Source organism: Lithobates pipiens, unplaced genomic scaffold (assembly GCF_037356315.1).
Source record: "Lithobates pipiens isolate NorthernLeopardFrog02 unplaced genomic scaffold, aLitPip1_a1.2 Scaffold_8, whole genome shotgun sequence".
In the NCBI taxonomy this organism is placed as follows: domain Eukaryota; kingdom Metazoa; phylum Chordata; class Amphibia; order Anura; family Ranidae; genus Lithobates; species Lithobates pipiens.
This window is the reverse complement of record NW_027507903.1, coordinates 480,788,694-480,808,487: the sequence shown is the minus strand read 5'-3', so window position 1 is coordinate 480,808,487 and position 19,794 is coordinate 480,788,694. Positions and strand designations below refer to the sequence as shown.

At 42.5% G+C, this 19,794-nt stretch overlaps 1 protein-coding gene across 1 annotated transcript in view; it reads right to left on the bottom strand.

The window, feature by feature from the left end:
* Nucleotides 1-19,794, bottom strand: part of USP18 (ubiquitin specific peptidase 18) — a 55,034-nt gene that overhangs the window by 14,294 nt on the left and 20,946 nt on the right. Inside the window, exons 3-10 of the mRNA XM_077468824.1 lie at nucleotides 16,421-16,517; nucleotides 12,608-12,753; nucleotides 10,894-10,973; nucleotides 9,719-9,865; nucleotides 8,815-8,904; nucleotides 6,765-6,929; nucleotides 4,799-4,930; nucleotides 2,893-2,942 (exon numbers count right to left, since the gene is read on the bottom strand). Coding sequence (XP_077324950.1) covers nucleotides 2,893-2,942; nucleotides 4,799-4,930; nucleotides 6,765-6,929; nucleotides 8,815-8,904; nucleotides 9,719-9,865; nucleotides 10,894-10,973; nucleotides 12,608-12,753; nucleotides 16,421-16,517 — 907 coding nt within the window. The remainder of the gene's footprint in view (nucleotides 1-2,892; nucleotides 2,943-4,798; nucleotides 4,931-6,764; nucleotides 6,930-8,814; nucleotides 8,905-9,718; nucleotides 9,866-10,893; nucleotides 10,974-12,607; nucleotides 12,754-16,420; nucleotides 16,518-19,794) is intronic.

Below are 19,794 nucleotides of genomic sequence, written 5' to 3'. Positions count from 1 at the left end.
AGAGCCTTAGGCTCTAATCATGTCTAATCCATGCATCCGGCACCCTGCATGTAGATTAGGGGCCCGTTGCATGGATTAGGGGGGCGGCGCCCCTGTGCCCCATATGGACAGGCCGCCACTGCACCTCAATATACAGGAAACCTAGTGACAGATGCCATTATCTCCATAGTTCCAGTTTTTACCCTCTACACACTAAATGGGCCTGTCAAGTTCTCACGTACCTGACCGAGGAGCCAGATGTGCAGAGGAAGGCCTCCCTTAGGTATCTGGTTTGTGACCCCTGGTAGAGCAGACAGGAGTGCAGAGTGGTATGAGTGCCTGGCGGGTCAGTTGTAGGACGGGCAGCCCCCAAGGTCCAAGATGCTGAAGAGGTGACCACCAACTGGAAGGAAGATCCGAACAGCAGACGGACTGGAGGCTGGAGCACCCGATATCCTCACACACACCCAGATGCTGTATCATACAATCCGTACATCGTTCAGAGGGTAGTGGATTCAAGTGGAAGCATATAGGCTGGTTAAAGCACAGGCAGGAGATGCAGGAGCAGAGCTTAGGTAAACAGGTCAGGTCACAGGCCGGGTCAACAACTGGCATGCAGCAAGGTATCCAAGGAGCAGGCAGGTTCTAGGTCAGAGTCAAGCCGAGGTCAGATGCAGGAAGAAAGAAGGGGAAATCCAAAGGTCAAGCCGGGTCGTTAAGAGATCAAACACAGACGCAGGTAAACAAGAGCAGGGGTCACAGGGAGCTGCAGATCAATCAGCACTGATCCTGTGTGCATCCCCCATTTGGCGCTGAGTGCCGTGCGTGTGGGCGAGCACCAGCACTGTGTTTTCTAGCGGGAACGTCCTGACAGGGCCATCATACATAGCCAGGCCATCAGATACCACTGAATATGTTCAGACCCAGAAGACCATCTCAGAACACTAGCAGACTCTTTCCATAAGAGGGATTACAAGGACAAAACCATCATTACCGGCATAAACACAGCCTTAAAGTGGTTGTAAACCCTTACAAACCACTTTGACCTACAGGTAAGCCTAGATTAAGGCCTACCTGTAGGTCCAAGAAATATCTCCTAAACCTATACGGTTTAGGAGATATTTACCCGAAGACAGCCACCGCTGTCTATGGAGCATGCGCCGTAGACAGTGGCGCGCAGGCGCACTGGACAGGCCGCAGATCACTGCGATATGCCGCGAGTGTCGGCTCCCTGCGCATGCGCGGGAGTGACGTCATCAGAAGTCGCTTTGGGATCCATGGCAGAGGCAAAGAGGAAGACGGAGGACCGCTTTGGGGGCTTCGTTCTCAGGTAAGTTATTCATAATGAGCTAGTATGCTATGCATACTAGCTCATTATGCCTTTGCCTTGCAGGGTGTGTTTTTTTTTGTTTTTTTTCCCCTTTACTTCCTCTTTAAAAACTCGAAGAGAAAATCAACTCCAATACAAAGAGAAAAAACAAGTAACCATGTACCTCTAGTAATCACATACAATCCAGCACTAGAAGGTATAAGAAAGATAATCAAAGATTTACAACCCATCATAATAGAGGATAAAACCTTAATACTGGCTTTCAGACAACCACCCAACTTCAGACATAAACTAGTCAGCAGGAAACTTCATTCTGATTATGAAGTCACAGATTAAGGAACTAGGTCCGGCAACAAAAATGATGTAAACTGTGCAACCAAATTAATCTACTCAAAAAGTGTCACACACACACAAAAGGGACCTTCAGTATCCCAAGATCATACAACTGCACCTCCAGGAATGTCGTGGACCTCATCCAATACAAAAGCTGTAGCAAAGGAACTTGTGGTGGGGTAACAGGACAGATGTTGCAAACAAAGATGAAATTGCAGAGACACACCATCAAGGAACATAAAGAAGAGGATTTCTGCACACCTGTGGGGCATCATTTCTCACAACTAGACCACACTATTCAGTACACACTACACAGTGGTTATAGCCACTAAGCCCTTGTACACACGGTCGGAGATTCCGACAACCAAATCCGTCGGAGTAATTCCGATGGATTAATTCCGGAAGAGGTCCGGAAGTGATGTTGCATACACACGGTCGGACTAAGTTGTCGGAAAATCCGATTGTACATAACGTGATGACGTTATTTCGTTACGACGGGACTACGTTCAGGCTAGTAGCCAATAGCGTTGGTCTAGGAATTTGATCTGAGCATGCGTGGCACTTTGTCCGTTGGAGTAGGCTACACATGATCGGAGTATGTCTGATTGGAGCATTTTGTCGGAAAATTTTACCGGCAAGTTGGAAAAGTTGGTCCGTCGGATATTCCGATGGAAACAGTCCGATGCAGACCACACACAGTAGGAATATCGACAAAACGTTCCGATAGGACACATTCCGCCGGAATCTCCGACCGTGTGCACAAGGGCTAACAATAATCTCTGTGTTCACCTGGCCCACCACCCTTTCCCTGCCGGGAGAACACAACGGCCCCACAATGGGGGAGGGATTCCCCCCATCAACACTGACTGATTTCCTTTCCTGCACCCATTCGCTCGTCTATGGCCAGCCTTTTCTCACTAACTATCCTAGTTTAATTATCATTGCTGTGTATGTTTGTTTGTGGTTTTTTTTCCACTCATAGAGTGCCTTACTTCAACATTATGCTAAAACTTGTGTATTGGTACTGCTGGGACCTTGAAGAAGGGGACATACTCCGAAAGCTTGTCCTGAAAAATTGGATGTTAGTGCAAATAAAAAAAGTATCATGGACAGTACTCAATTGTATTTATCTTAGATCAGCTTTCTTCAATGTATACGGTCCAACTGAGGATGATTTTGAAGTGCTGCTATCATTTTAAAATGTCCCCTCCATATTCACTATGGGGTTTTCCCATCCCTTATATACGCACCAGCGGAAAGTTGTGTTCCCGTATGCACATTTGACATCATCCCAGGACACCTAGAAGAGAGGCAACTATTAAACTTGTGTCTAAAGAACTAGTTTAACCATTTAAAGACCAGGCCTCTTTTTCAGACTCTGTGTTTACAAGTTAAAAACATGTTTGTTTTGCTAGAAAATTACTTAGAACCCCCAAACATGATACTTTTTTATGTTTTTTTTCTAACACCCTAGAGAATAAAATGGTGGTCATTGCAATACTTTTTGTCACACCATATTTGCGCAGCGGTCTTACAAGCGCACTTTTTTTGGAAATAATTAAGGTAGCCCAATTTTTTTTAATATTGTGAAAGATAATGTTATGCCGAGTAAATTGATACCCAACATGTCATGATTCAAAATTGCGACCACCCGTGGAATGTTGTCAAACTTTTACCCTTAAAAATCTCCATAGGTGACATTTAAAAAATGCTACAGGTTGCATGTTTTGAATTACAGAGGAGGTCTAGGGCTAGAATTATTGCACTCATTCTAACGATCGTGGCGATACCTCACATGTGTGGTTTGACCACGGTTTTCATATGCGGGCACTACTCACGTAAGCGTATGCGCGCAAGCTTGTTGGGACGGGGTGCTTTAAAAAAAAAACATTTTTTTTTCTTATTTGTTTTATTTGATTTTATTAATTTTTACACTGTTTTAAAAAAAATAAAAAAATAAATAGGTCACTTTTATTCCTATTACAATGAATGTAAACATCCCTTGTAATAGAAAAAAGCATGACAGGTCCTCTTAAATATGATATCTGGGGTCAAAAAGTCCTCAGATCTCATACTTGGACTTAAATGCAAAAAAAAAAAATTGTAATTTGAAAAAAATGACAATAGAAAAATGGCCCTTTAAGACGTATGGGCGGAAGTGACGTTTTGACATCACTTCCGTCCTGCTATGGTATGGAGATGGGTGGGGGCCATTTTAGCCTCACTCGCCTCCATACCCAGCCACGGACAGGTCCTGATCTCCTCCGCTGCTGCCAACGGCTCAAGTAAGCGGCGGAGGGCACGGGAGAGTGGTGGGAAAGGGGGTGGCCCCTCTCCCGCCGCTGATAACGGTGATCTCACGGTAAATCCGCCGCAGAGACCACCATTATCGTAAACAGAACCGCTGTTTCCAAAGATGGATTCCTCAGTAACGGCAGCAGCTGCTGCCGTTACTGAGATATCCATCTTCAAAGTGCTGATGTATATGTACAGGAGCCGGTCGGCAAACATAATACAGCAATCCACCAATAAAAGTTTCACTATCAGCATCCAAAGCGCAACCTATAATGTCATGTTTAAAAGGTAATTTTACTCAAAAATGATATTCCAGTTTTGTGTGGTTGGTTTTCAGAGATACAAACTACTGCATGAAAAAGTGGGGGTTAGGTGCAGTTTTGGTTGGTAGTTGAGTAGAGTGTTAAATATATTTTACAGTTTTAACCTCGCTAAAATGTATACACATCAATCATTAAATATTAAAGTGGTCCTACAGGCTGAAGGTCATTCTATGCATTAAGGTAAAAACCCTTCTGTGTGTAGCGGCTCCCTTCAGCAACGCCCCCCCCCAATCCTTACCTGAGCCCCCGCAATCCAGCGATGTTCATGATAACCCTGGCTGTATAAAGACTCTTCCTCCATTGGCTCCCACTGCTGTCAATCAAAGCCAGTCAATCAAAGCCAGTGAGCCAATAAGAAGAAAGTGGGGGGCAGGGCGCATAACATGTTTGTTATTTAAAAAAAAAAACTCAGAAGTGTTAATATCACTTTGAAGTCATATTTCCATAAATTGAAGAGTAATTCATGTTTATAACTCCTCTACTTTTCAAGGACAAATGTAGTGAATTGTCAGAGCATGTTCCATGAACACTGTCTCACCCTGCACACGCTGGAGTCGTTGAAGAAATACCATCTGCCATCTTTGTGACTGTTGATGTAACAGCAGAAGTGACCAAGACCGCCAGTGCCAGAATGTGCCACGACGGCAAACAGGCGATAATTATAGCACAGCTGAAAGACAACAAAACAAGGCAGGTGAGTATAAATTTACCTTGGGGGGTCCCAGGAGATCCCAGCGATAGGATTGCACAGGGGAATCACTGAGCACACAGAGACATATTTACTGCTGAACTCCACAATCACAGAAATTCTGTCTGGGCGAAAAACAAAAATACAGCACATCCCTACAATGATGCATATTTCCTTATGTTTTATCCCTTTAAAAGCACTGCAAGTGCACAAAATGCCTGTTGATTTTCCCAGAAATTAAGCCTATTGTAACAATATAATTACATTGTAATTATAAAGGAAGGCCACAGAAGCCATGGGAAGGGTACCCACAAAACATTTAGACAAAGTCGTCTGATTTGTTATGCACAGTGCCCAATATGAACGCAATTTATGGTCAGTCCAGTTCAAAGATGGTCAGGTGGCAATGTTACCCAGTAAACAGACAACAAGAAAGAGTGACACCTTTATGTCCGTATCGGAGGGGCAGAAGGTCTGCAAGGAACTCTTGCTTTCTGATTGCCTGGGAAATATAACAGCGGCAATTCAATTCAGCAACTTAAAATAAATTATCTCATTTAGGTAGAGTTGGCTTTTTTACATAGTAACATTTTTATCGTAGACATCCAAATGTAACAAAGAAAATAACAAATAATATGGCTTTTGACATGGATACATTCAAGAGTAGATATAATGGATTAAGAAGAATTGTTCTTCCAGCAGATGTAGTGAGACAGTCAACAGTAAATGGCTTCAAACATGCTTGGGACAAACAGAGATCTATAAACAGACAATAAAGTTAACAAAACAAAAAACAAACAAAAAATAAATAACAAAAATGGGCAGACTTGATGGACTACTTGATCTTTTTCTGCCGTCACTTTTCTACTTTCTATTGTACATAAGACCATTAGAACTGGCTTCTAATCTTTGCAGTGAGAAGGCCCTACCCGCAAGCACAGCCTGAATCAAACAACAACGGTCCATAATGGCTGTATATGTTACTGGTCACTCTTTCATAATGTTTTTGCAACTGTATGCACGTTAAATAATCATGATTATGCTTTAATCAGGAGCCTTTCCATGCATGGTGCCACCCAGAGTATTTAATGTCATTGCAAAGTCAGTGTTCACAATTACTGTCAGCCCTTCTGTTATAACAAGCTATACTACACAGTGTCTGTGTGGTTTTTTTTAATTCTGCTGCTAAATACCTTTTTTTCACATCGCCAATGTGTGGTCATGTGACAACCCATCGCTCTCTTTCCCTGATCTAAGGACTACAGTGGAAGGGGCTGAGATGTCAGCTGGGGCAGTCAAGTGACTGCATATCGGCAATGTGGAATAAGGTATTGAGCTGCAGAATTTAGAAAAAATGTATACACTTTGTAGTATGTCTTGCTATAACAGAGGGGGCTGGCAGTAATTGTAAAAACAAACTTTATTGCCACACGGAATAGCAGCAGGAGGGGTGAGGAGGGGCAGCTTAAACACAGGAGCTGGCAAGCAGGGAGGGGGAGAGGGGGAGACTGTGGGCTGGCGGAGGCACGTAAACTGACCATGGTATCCTGGATCAGCAGCCATGATTACCATGGTCAGCACACCTCGGGGGCACAGGAACAGGCAGATTCCACCAGGTTTTTTACAGCATAACAAGGGAAAAATAACAAAGCAAAAGCCCTATGCAGTTTAACATATTTTAAAGGAACAGGATTTTTTTTTTTTTTAGAGTTACAATCTTTAAAACGACCTTCTTCGCCCCAGCATAAGCCACACCCCTTATGCACAGCTCTGCTAATGCATATCTTAGATGGTGCAGAATGATATATTGTCTCACCATAGAATATTCCTCTGGCGGTAGGTGTTCTGGATCCAGAACTTCATTGAGATCAAGAACTGGTGGGAAGGACAGCGTTCTGTTGACCTTCTGCAACGGATTTTTTTGGCTCAGGCGTTTCAAGTGAATGTTTAGTGTGCGTGGCAACGATCTTAAGTGTGTCACCTGTAATACAAGGATTATTTTTTATTATTATTAATAATAATACTTTTCCTGTTCCAATAATGTTTATTAAGGAGGTTGTAAACCCCAAAAAGAAAAAAGAAAAAGTAAGACAAAAGGCGTAATGAGCTAGTATGCATTGCATTCAAGCTCCTTATGAAATACTTACCGGTACCTTAGAATGGAGCCCTCCAGCGGCGCTCACACACTGCTGTCATCTTCCCCAGTGCTTCTTCCGTGTTCACAGGCTCTGGTGCTGTGAATGGTCACAGCTGCGATGATGTCACTCCTGCGCATATGCGCAGGAGCCACCGGTGACAGCACAGGGCTCTGAAGAAGCGGCACAGGTGGCCGTTCCTTCTGAGCGCATGTGCAGATGATGCTATCGTTTGCATATACAGTAAATATCTCCTAAATGGTGCAAGTTTAGGAGATATTTACAGTACTTATAGGTAAGACTTATGATAGGCTTACCTATAGGTACAGACAAACCAGGGGAGTTCACTTCCTCTTTAACTGCAAACAAAGAAGAATGAGCAGGCTTATATCACACCCACGCAGGGGCCAAGTTGTACATACACATGCAAAATAAGCAAGCTGAAGTTATTTAAACAAAAGAATCATCACAGAATAGTAACTAAGATGCAGGAGGGCTAATACTGAGAATAGGATACATCAAACTTCCAAGGCAGAAATGTTGCCCTCCCAGAGGCGATAACACTATGGAGGGTGTGCCACCCAGAGATAAGAGAATATACGCACAAGACAAAAAAGGAAAAAAATGAGATGAGAACAAAAGAGAAAAGTAAGGTGGGAGGAGGAAGTGGAGGGGCGAGAAGGGGTAGTGGAACTCTACAGACAAGAATATTATTTTTTAATCCGTTTGTCATATATGTTCAAATATGAATTGGAATATTTGAATATAAGGTATGAATATTTTTGTTTTTTTAACTATAACTGCATATTCATACAATTCATACAAATATCGGAGCCATTTGAAAATGCAAAATGACTACCTGCAGTGCTGTTTCATGAAATAACTAAAAGTCAAACAAATGTGTTCCCTGTATGAACAGAAATATATTTAAAATATAATTTAAACTATAACAATTCGATATTACTATCCCCTGTATGGTCCATACTATAGCATATTCATTAAGGTACTTATGAGTTGGTGGGAGATCGTTGCAGAGGTTGTTTTCATCACCTTTATGATGGCCCATTGTCATACAGTGCATATGACCTTCAGATGATTAGGGGTCATATCCAATAGGTAAGAAGCTTGCAATTCATGGCGGTGAGTGGGAAATCACTGTACTGAATATGCATGAACATTTTTCACAATTGGATGTTGTGGACTTTCACTATATTAACATTTTGGTGTTATTTTCACAGGTTGAATATATAATTTATTTACTGGAATATTCATGCTAATAAAGAATTCATTTATTGTGTTGGATTATGCAATATAATTTGAAAGGGCAATGCAGCAATTTCTTTAATACATGACAAAGGATTCCCAGAACACTCAGAATTATCTAAACAGACGGCACAGGGGTCGCTGTCTGCCTCAAGACTTAGCTTTGTCTGACTGAAACCCTGAATGGAGCCGTTTTATAAGGCCAGAGTGTGTGTATATTTTCGCTTAAGCTATTGAGCTCTGTACATCAGGTGATAATAAGATGGAGGAAAACACATGAAAAGGAGACTGAGGCTAGACAAACGAATACATAATATTTACCCTGACCACAATAATTAGGAAAGAAAATACAAAACCTCTATACATTCCCATTTACTTGTGTCTGAGTGGGCTCTTGAACATTCAGTAAATGGTGACTTTTGAAGGACATGGCCTGGTTTTAGGCAAATATAAGGAGGCAACAAGTACCTTCACTATTCTGCTACTTTTACATTTGAGGCAGGCGTTTCTGTCGTCATGTGTTTCATGTGACCGAAAGTATCTCCACAGTGTGCGCTCCTGATAAAGACACAAACATGGCATTTCACATTAATATTGAAAAAAATAAAAATAGCTTTACAGAGTTTACAGACCAATCACATCAGTTCCTGCCCTCAGAATGTATTTTCTCTCACAGTACTCCTTATGCATTCATTTGCTTTTCTCTCCAGAAGGATGAAACCATCTTTATTCAGGCAAATCTAAGGTCACCAACTACTTTCTGGACTGGGATGCAGACTCCTCTCATCTTGTGACAGTCACAGTGCTGTAACATGATTGAGAGGGAAAGGGAGACAGTGGAAATTCTTTATCCTGCCTGCAGCAGACTAATAAAATCATCTCAGCCTAGGCAAAATCACTGGACTGGACTTTTTTTTAAAATAAAAATAACAAACATGCCTATACTTACCTGCGCTGTGCAATGGTTTTGAACAGAGCAGCCCTGCTCCTCCTCTTCTGGGGTTCCCCGCCGGTGCTCCAAGCTCAAGGAAAAGGCAAAAAGGCAAAGAGAATATACAAATTCCATGCACACAAGTGAGAACTGAACCCAGAACCCCAGCTCTGTGAGGACACACCATCATTTTTGTGGGTTGTGGGAAGAAACACAAACATTGGAAGAGCCTCTAAACTTTAAGGTGATGCCCAATGGAAATCTTGGATCAAAGCAACATAAGAGAAGAGTACAATCTGAATTATCCACCATGTTTGGTCAATCTCCATTACATATAGGAATATCTTAATAAAAGGAATCTGGTCCAGTTTTATCTGGCAGCTGTGGTAACACAAACCCCCAACCCTGTTGACCCCCACCCCCTTCTCCCCTACTACTTACCAATGTCAGTTTCCTGTGGAACTTGGAGTAGGAGATTCGGAGTGGAATAGCTAGGAGGTCGTTGTTGGATGTCCTCTGCTGGGAACACCTCTGACATGTGATACGTTCCCCCAATTTAATGGTATACAATGCTCTCATCGACTCTGCCTGCCACAAAAAAGAACAGTAGAAGTAATTCCACCAAAACCCATCTTTTCTCAACAGATATTGCATACACATTGAAACTCCTAAGGTTTGACCTCATATTAAATGGTTTTGGTAAATCTGAAGGAAAAACTCAGCAGAAAAACTAATAGTGTGTATGGGGCTTTACAGGTACTTATATAGTGCTGCCAATTTACACAGCACTTTACATATACATATATATATATATATATATATATATATATATATATATATATATATATATATATATATATATATATATATATATATATAAAAAGTATATTGTGCATCTACATCAGTCCCTGCCCTCAAGGACCTTACAGTCCACAGTCTACTCACATTCATACATGCACATACTAGGGCCAATTTAGACAGGAGCCAATTAACCTACCAGCTTTGGAGTGTGGGAGAAAACCCATGCAGGCACAGGGAGACCATGCAAACTCCAGGCAGGTAGTGCCGTGGTTACGATTCAAATCAGTGACCCTAGTACTAACCACTTAGCCCACCTGAGACCTTAATGTAATGGTTGTTTCCAGAAGGTATTCAGAGCTACCACTGCTTAGGTCCTTGTAAAAAGCTGACTAAAGACATCCACCCAGAACTGAAACATAAATTTTCTATGGAGAGGGCTAAATCTTTTATTTGTAATGGACTTCTAAATGACAAGATATATATACTCTTCATAAAAAGATAATTGAAAACAAATATAACTTTCACATAATGCAAATTTCAGGCTGAATTTGCTTAATAATTGCCCCCTTCTTATAAAAACATGTAACCTGCCCATTCAAAATACAATGTGATTGGATCATCTGCTGCATTTTGGCTAATTTGTAAAGGTAATATATGCAGTACAAGGAAAACCCAATCCAATTAAAAGGTACGTAAAAACAGTGAGAGTGATGGAAACATTTTCTTTACATCCAAGCAGATGCTACATTGTTCACTTGGTTGGCTTAGAATAAAGTCCTTCCCCATATCCCTTACCCCATATCTGCAACACCTACCAGTTGAGGGTTGGGCGTTGTTCGAAGTAGAAGGCTCAGTAGGGTAGAAAAGACTTCAGCTACATCATGCTGGGTATATACTGCAAGATAGGACAATCAGAACTCAAGAACTTCAACCACTTGTAATCCTCTCCCCCGAAAACAATGCCCTATAACCCTAGTGATTTCCCCTTGTGACTCACTAACCCCTCCCTGAAGTAAGGCTACCTCTATATATTTTACTTTGCACGCCTACATGTCTGCTTTTATTTTTCCTGACATATTCATTGTTTAATCATTTACAGTATGTCAATGAACTGCATGCCATGCTTTGCCTAATTTGTTGTAGTTTATCCTACTCTATCAGTCATCCTTACCCTTTGACCCACTACCCCCCCCAACTCTACCCCAAATTATGATTGCACCGTAATGTTTTTGTTACAGCCTATTTATTTTGTTAAAATACTTATGGCTCATTCATTTATGATAATGAGCAGTGTTTCATAGATGTAATGGTCTATCTACAGGCTTATCTTCCTCTGTCTGTCAATCTAGCCCCGTGGTCAACTACCCCTGCCCTAAAGCCTCATACGCACAATCAGACTGTTGGTCAACAAAGCGTCAGACTTTTGTCTGAAGTGCGTGTGTCAGGAACTTGTACACAATTGTTGGCCAACAAACACGAACATAGTAACGTACTACAAGGAATTTCAGCCTTAAGCGCCACCCTTTGGGCAGCTTCTGCTAATATTGTGTTTGGTAAGAATTGATTCCGAGCATGCGTGTTTGTACTTTGGACTTTTGTGTGACAACAATTGTCTGTAGGAGCGTACTAATGGTCGGATTTTAGGCCAACAGTCTGTCATCACACAATTCCCTGCCGAAAATCCGTTTGTGTGTACGAGGCTTTAGACTTTACAATTATCACACTACCACAAATATACTATTAGTTTTACTGTCAGCTCATTTACATATTACATTATATTATTTACATATTAATAAGCTGCATGACATAACTTGGCCTTTGGTATAGTCCAGTGATGGCGAACCTTGGCACTCCAGATGTTTTGGAGCTACATTTCCCATGATGCTCATGCACTCTGCAGTGTAGCCGAGCATCATGGGAAATGTAGTTCCAAAACACCTGGGGTGCCAAGGTTCGCCATCACTGGTATAGTCTATCCGCAGGCTTCTCCCCCTCCATCTGTCATAATTCCCAGTGATGCACCTCATTAAAAGCAGGACTAAACTCTGTCAATCAACACTAACTTTTTTTAATCCTTATGCTACTAGCATTAATAAATAGGTAGGAAGGTATATTATATATTTACTTGTTTTTTTACATTGCTTTTTTAGGTCAAAAATAATGTCATAAATCCCAGGAGTCTTCATGGGCATTTTTTTCCTTTTATCTGAAAGAAGGGAGGGAGGAGGGGCTTTCTCAGCTCAGCATGCCCTCCCACCTGCATGCCTGAGCTAAGGGCAGATGAATTCCAGGAAGTAAATGCTACATGAATCATTTGCCCTTAAGTAAGATGGCCATGGCCAGAAATGCTGAAATGCTAGGGGGTCGTTTTTTCAAAGTGATTTTCAACATAAAAAAGCTAGGAGACATGAAGGGATAGGCGAGTTGGCTTTGAATATTACAAATAAATGAAATGGTGTTTTAAGTTTGTGATGCTCAGATACAGTTATGTTCCACTTTTAATCCCCCCATCACAGCCCCAAAATTCACCAGTTGCTCTGAGAATCTGCAGGTAGTGTAGGAAGCGGTACGGGGACACTGCATCTTCTTTGCTGTTCTGCATTTCTTCAAAGAGCGCCAGCAGCTCATAGGGTAGTCGGCTGTCTGGGGGCATGTTGTCATCTGGGTCACCAATCCTGTGTGGAGGACACAGGAAGGATCTTATTAAATAAAATGTAAAAAAGTCAATCATTTATTAAAAGTCTCTGTACCCCCTCTAACCAATGGAGTCCTGCTCCCGGGAACATCACTGAGCCTGAAGCAGGGACTTTCCATGATAGATAGATAGATACTATCCATCTATCCATACATTTTAATTGTTTACATTAATTAAAAATTCAAGACTTTTTTTTTGTTGTTCAAATGCAAAACTCAAAGAATAAAATACAACAAAAAAAGTGTAAAAGCAGTCATAAAGCAAAGAATAATCACTTAGAGGCCATACAAAGCCCTTCCAAGACTAAAAATTACCCCAACCCACCATAATTTCAACTTTTCCACTGAATCCAGTGCATTTCTTTCATTGTAAGCTCTAACGAGCAGGGCCCTCTGACTCCTCTTGTACCGAATTGTTTTGTAACTGTACTGTCTGCCTTCATTTTGTAAGGAGCTTTGAAAACTGTTGGCGCTATATAAAACCTGTATAATAATAATAATTTACCCAATAGGCAAAATGCATTGCAGCCCTCAAAAAACTGCAACTTTAACCAAAAATTTTGGCAAAGTAAAATGTAGGAATCGGGCATTTTTACTAATGTCTAATCTTACATAAAGATTATTTATTTTATTTATTACAGGTATTTATATAGCGTGACAATTTACATAGTGCTTTACATATATATTGAACATTCACAATCAGATTTATTTGTTGCCTTGCCCTGCAATTTAACTATTTTAATTTTAACTTCAATTTAAATATATTCAATACACAATGCAAAGATGCAGTAAATAGTTTTAACACATAGGAGCCAATGAGAAGTTTTGTTCTACCACGAGTAAGGCTGGCCATTCATAGAGGGCTCATTGTGCCATTGTATTCTGACAGCAGGAACTCCTCCACTGTCAGAATACAGAATACTTTGATCATTGGGTGCATCCCATTGGCTGCAGCCACTGTTTGAGAAAAAAATTCCAACAAATCTGTTCGACAGAAGTCAATTGTTAGATCAACTTCTGTCAACCCTGATGGGTTTTACTTCCTCTTTTTTTCCCTGCAAAGGTAAAGCATAATAGGCTACTATGCATTGCATAGTAGCCCATTATGTGTCACTTACACTTACCTGAAACCGAAGCCTGCGATGTCACCGCTGTCCCCTCTTCCACGAAGTGTCCATCTTCCTTCCGGGTATCGCAGCTCTAGCGCTGTGATTGGCCGGAGCCGTGATGACGTCACCCCAGCATATGCGCACGGGAGCTGCCAGTTACAGCGCGATCTCCTGTAGAAATGTCACGCATGCCCCGTAGACATCAGTGATTGCATTTTTTGCAAATATCTCCTAAACCATGGAGGTTTGGGACAGATTTCAAGCACCTACAGGTAAACCTTATTCTAGGCTTACCTGTAGGTAAAAGTGTTACTAAACTCACAACAGTAAAATCAGTTTGTATATGCAGTAAAACATGAAACATCCACTGTCCCCAATCTATCTCCTGATAGAACGGAGGCTTGGAGTCACTCTGCACATGCTTAGTTTGGTGTATATTGCTACATATATATATTTTTTTTTCTTGGGAGGATGCATGTGATCAGCACAGGGCCAATCAGCACTGTCCAGACAGAGGGTCAGGAGTCACACAGCCTCAAAGGACAGTCATAGGAGAATGAAAATTCCTCCTACAAGCTTTAACCAGTCACTGATAGAAGTCACAAGACTGCTGTTTACTGCTGATGAGAAAAGGTCTTTAGCAGTTTATATTTACTAAGATAATTGCATTTCCATGTTCTGCGTACTGTGGGAGACCAGATATATAGTGAATGCAGGGTCCTGGGTTTAGTAACACTTTAAGAATACTAGCCCATGATTGGCCACCCTTGTGCCGCGTACACACGGTCGAACTGTTTGACGTACTTAGTCCGTCATACAATCCGACGGACAATCCGGCGTACTTTCCACTGAACGGACTTGACCACACACGGATACACAAACAGTCCGACGAAAGCTTGCGCGATGACGTACAGCACGTACGACGGGACTAGAAATAGGAAGTCCAAGACACAGCAAAGCCCTGTAAATCCTTTCTGGGCTTGCCCCATTCTTAGTCCGTCGGACTAGCATACTGACGACCGTATTGTCCGCTGAAACCAAAGTACGACGGACAGATTTTTGGAAAAAACGAAATTCTTAGTACTCCGGACTGCACGCTGAAAAAGTCCGCTGAAGCCCACACACGAGCGGATTGTCCGCTGACATGTGTTTCAACGGACTAAGTACGTCAAACAGTTCGACCGTGTGTACACGGCATTAGTCTCAGTATATTGATGTAATTGTGATATGAAATAAAATAATGCATTTCTTTGTTGGGTATGAATGCTGATGGTGTATCGCAGAACGCAGTATGGAGGAGTGTGGAATATGTGTGAGGTCGGCAGCTTAAAAAACCCTCATTGTTCTATTACACTCAGACATTGTTACATGTCAGAACCAGAAACTTATCAAACATGTTAATATACAAATGTTAAGCCCTTACTGTTATTATTTTCTATGTCTAAACCCAGCCAGCATTTTTTAAACAGTACAGAATGACATTGTTACAATTGTTATTGTAGCCAACTAAATTGCATTAATTCCTAAGATAATTTTTATATAAATACAGTAATTGATAGTCTGTACCAGCCTATCCCTAAATGTTTATGTTTTAGTTGTGAATAGAGCAGGGTAAGGTAGAACTTTTGTCAGATTTCAGATTATCAGATTCTGCAATTTATACAGCATTACCAGGTGGATGACACCACATACAAGAATACAGTGGTGTCTTCTTATTGGACAGTACATGAGCAGCAGGAGACTGTCATCTCTTTGCTTGTGGTCCTATTACCATGGTCCTTGTCAGCACATTTGCATGAAGCACACCACATAGGACAGTCAGAGGAGTGTCATTTTAAACAGAACAGATTATAGAAAAAAAAATGTATACATTTGATCTATAGTAGTATTTTTTTGCAAACTAACATTGATTAAATGTAGGAAAAAGTGTGTTTTTCTCATTTTACTTTTTCTGTCCATGGATTGCTACTAAAAAAATTATTTTTGCAATACAATATCCCCAAACAAAAGCCTTGTTTGTCTATAAATACTGTATATACAGTGTTACTTTTGTATCTTGACTAATGACAAAGGTCTTGCCAACATAAACAGGCCCATAGCAGAAATGTAACAATTACTCTGGTCCATGGGGGAAGGGAGTTGTAGAGGTGTGAGAGCTAAACTGCTTAATGATGTACGTATTAATAAATGCAGAGCTGTATTTATTTGCATCTTCTAACCATTCCAAATCCCAACTTTATCCAAAACAACAAAAATAAAAAAATAAAGTCTTTGCTGCAGATACATTTTAAAATACAAATTTGTATCGTCCTCTGCATCCTTCACTGAGGAAGTTCATAACCTCCTGGAAAGTGGCGGTAATGTGAGGGGATTCTAGGCAAGAAACTGTAAATATGCCCCCATCAATCAGTACAGTGTTGGTCCTGATTGAGTGGTGTCTGTAATTCTGTAGAAAAGCAAACGCCTTAAAATGCGTTGATGCGGACAAGGCCTTTAGCAACATTTTAGCACCATAAACACCATATGCAGCATTTCTCACCTGCACAGGATCCCTGTAAACTCCTTATTCATATAGAGTGTCTGTAGCAGCGGATTGAGGCAGCTTGTCGTCCCGATATTGCACAGTCCAGTGGCTCCTGTATAGGGTGGAGACCGCAGTGGTTAGGGACGCCTTAGCCAATACAATTAGGAAATGAAAAGGATCTAAACTTCTTTTATTATTTATTTACCTTTGTTTCAATCCTGTAGACAATATGAAAGTGAGACTCCAGTCAAAAATCTTTTTTCCTGACAGACTCCATGGCAGCCTACGTGTGGGTTAACCCCGCCTCCTCTCCAATGTTATAGGACCCCATTTCAATAAATTTGAGCTCAAAGTCAGAGACTGCGTTCCTTTTTTGTCCTCCTCATTGGACCTACAAGCGATGCACTTACATTTACAGATGTCCTAAATCGATCGAGGTTGGCGTTGGGCATTCGTTTCCAGCGGTGTCAAGCCCAGGGACCAGCCATGGGCGGGTGCGTGGCTTCAGGGTTCTGTGTCCAGTGGTGGGGACGGCCTGGGTATGCCCAGGAGTAAAGGATCAGCTGGCAAGGTCTGAAGCTTCGAAATTCCATGGCAGCAGTTTTTGTTTTCTGTCATTGATCCCCCTCATGTAGTTCCTGGTCCTGTTTTTTTTTTGGTCTTTCCTCCCCTGGAATACTTCCACGTTCCAGGACGCGGCTCAACCTTCCGGGTCATGGCCCCGGTGGGCTTCTGCGCATTGCACGATCCTCAGATGGTTTCACACATGCACAGTTTGGCCAGGGACCTGGCGACTGCGCAGGCGCTCTATGGCAGGTCGTCACTGCGCAGGCATGGACAGGGCACAGCAGTGATGTCATTACGGTGGGAAATTTAAATCCCTGCTAGCCCCTATCACATTGGCGATTCCTGTGGGCAGCCTGCAGCAGCTCCCCCAGGCACCAGGCACTGTCATTCTGTCACTGTGCCCATCTGTCACTCAGCTTTCATTCTCAGTCAGGGATCTCTTACACGAATCGGCTGATGTCGGTCAGTATTTGTCTCTTACCTTCAGGATCCTGGCCATATCCCCGCCGATCCTCCTAGGTGCAGCCTCACAGCAGATTCTCCGCTCACACTGCGGCCATCCGAGCAGCAGAGGCAGCCTCACCCTCCTCCCTGGCCAGCCAGCCACCTCCCCGGACACATGGGGGTCCAGCTGGGGGGGTCACAGCATCTTTTCCGCCTGAACCGCTGCCAGCCCATCCCCCCCTGATGTCACCCCCAGATCCCTTGGGGTACGGCAAGGGGGCGAAGCGCCAACAATACAGCACCAAGCTGTACCGACACCGACCTCCTCTATACCGCCAGTCCTTCACCACTGCCCTGAGCCTCCAAACTGGAAATATGGAACCCACTATACCGAAGCCGCCACCCTTCACTCTGGTCTCCGGTACTATACTCCCAGAGCACACAGCAGTGAGCCAGGAAACCGGAAGTGGTGCCACAAAAAGTACCACCCACCATCCTCCAGTCCCAGTCAACAAAAAGATAGGAAAGGAGGCCAGATAAAGGCAGTAGAGTGGGGAGTGTTCAGGGTGCATTGCTTGCGCCCCAACCACACCCTAAATAGGAGCAAATCAGCTGATTGCAGGCTGGGAAGCTTCCCATAGCCTGCCGCATATCCGACACCTGGTCACTCCCGAGCGCCCCCTACTGACTGGCCGTCACTGAGGCTTATAGAGCTAAGGGCTTGGCTCCTCCAGAGGCGGTGATGTCACACTCCACCAGGGGTATGGTGGCTTCCATGGCAGCAGCCCGACATGTGGCTCCAGATGTCATCTGCAAAGCAGCCTCGTGGGCCTCCATTAATACCTTTATGTCACATTAGTGCATAGAACCTGCTTCTCTATCATCTGTGAAGTTTGGTTTAAGAATCCTGCCGGTTGACGGGGCAAATTAAATTTATTCTTGATCAGCATACCCATCCGTGTGGCTTGGCTGGTTATTTCCCACACGTAGGCTGTCATGGAGTCTATCAGGAAAACAGAAAATTTCTTATCAAATACTTACCGTAATTTTCCTTTCCTGATGGACTCCATGGCAGAGGGAATTCCCACCCATTGGTCAAGAGTTGGCTACTTACGGAACATAGTCTCTGGCTGTGAGCTCAAATTTATGGGAATGGGGTCCTATAGCATTGGAGAGAAGGCGGTGTTAACCCACACGTAGGCAGCCACGGAGTCCATCAGGAAAGGAAAATTACGGTAAGTATTTGATACAAAAGTTTTTTCAGTGTTATACAAAGTAGGAAAAGGTTAAAAACTATGAAGTTTTTAATATTCTATTGGGATTTTTTTCTTACCTACTGGGATGGTGACAGTTTTTCCAGAACAGCAAATAGGAAATGCAAAAATTGATAGCTGTTATCAGTTTAGGAATATAGGGGAAATCTCCCAATGATGACACCCGCCCCCTCACCTTGGAGTGATTGCCTTCATTTTGCTGTGGTGTCACCAGGACAGGTAGAAGGAAGAAATTTCAAAATCCAGACAGAGGTTCTAACCCTCACCTCCTTCCAGAAAAAATGCCAGATTGAGGTGCCTCCTTCCTGGCTGGAGGATGTCTAGCGTCATGTAGCCCTTTCCTCTCCAGATTTACTGTCCCTGGCCTGCCCCTTTAATTAATTGGATTTCAGTTCTTTCAATCATGGAGGCTCAGCATCATAAGTGGGCGTTTTTTAAGGTGGTCCACACAGCCTACCTAGAAATGTCTGCTCCTCCAGACTGACATCCACTCATCAAAGCATTTTGTTATTTTTATAATTCTTCAAGAACCAGCCCACTTCTTGCATCAACGCTAATGGCTCTTGGGATGAGTACTGAGGCAGGGTGGTTTGATGTTTCCATCCAGGGAAAAAGCTAAATATTAGCAGGTTAAACTGCAACTTTTATTATAAGTATAAATGGAGAAATGTATAACAATGACCTTTTTCTAAAAGTGCTAATCCAAAATTGGCCATGAATAGATTTCTTTAGTTCAGGGCTTAAAGTAAATGTAAACCTGATTCATGAAATTTGAGCGGGGCACATATATCTGCAGTGTTTTCTTATCTCCCTTCAAAACACTATGTTCTGCAGCTTTCTCCTGCTCTGTTCTTCTGTTATCAGCCTGATAAAAGCAGTCGGAGTTTTGTGTTGGGGAGGATGCTATAGATTAGCAGAGTGCTGAACCATTAAACCATCAGTTCTGAAAGTCTCTACCCATGAGGAGAGGGGGTGTGTGCCTTTCCTCCAATCAGCAGTCTTGGCTGTATGCCCAGGCTTCACTGCAGTCCTGAAAATCTCCTAAGGCCTTGTGTACGCTGCTGTTGGTAAACAGACGTTCAGAGGTAGTTGGATGCTTTTTTT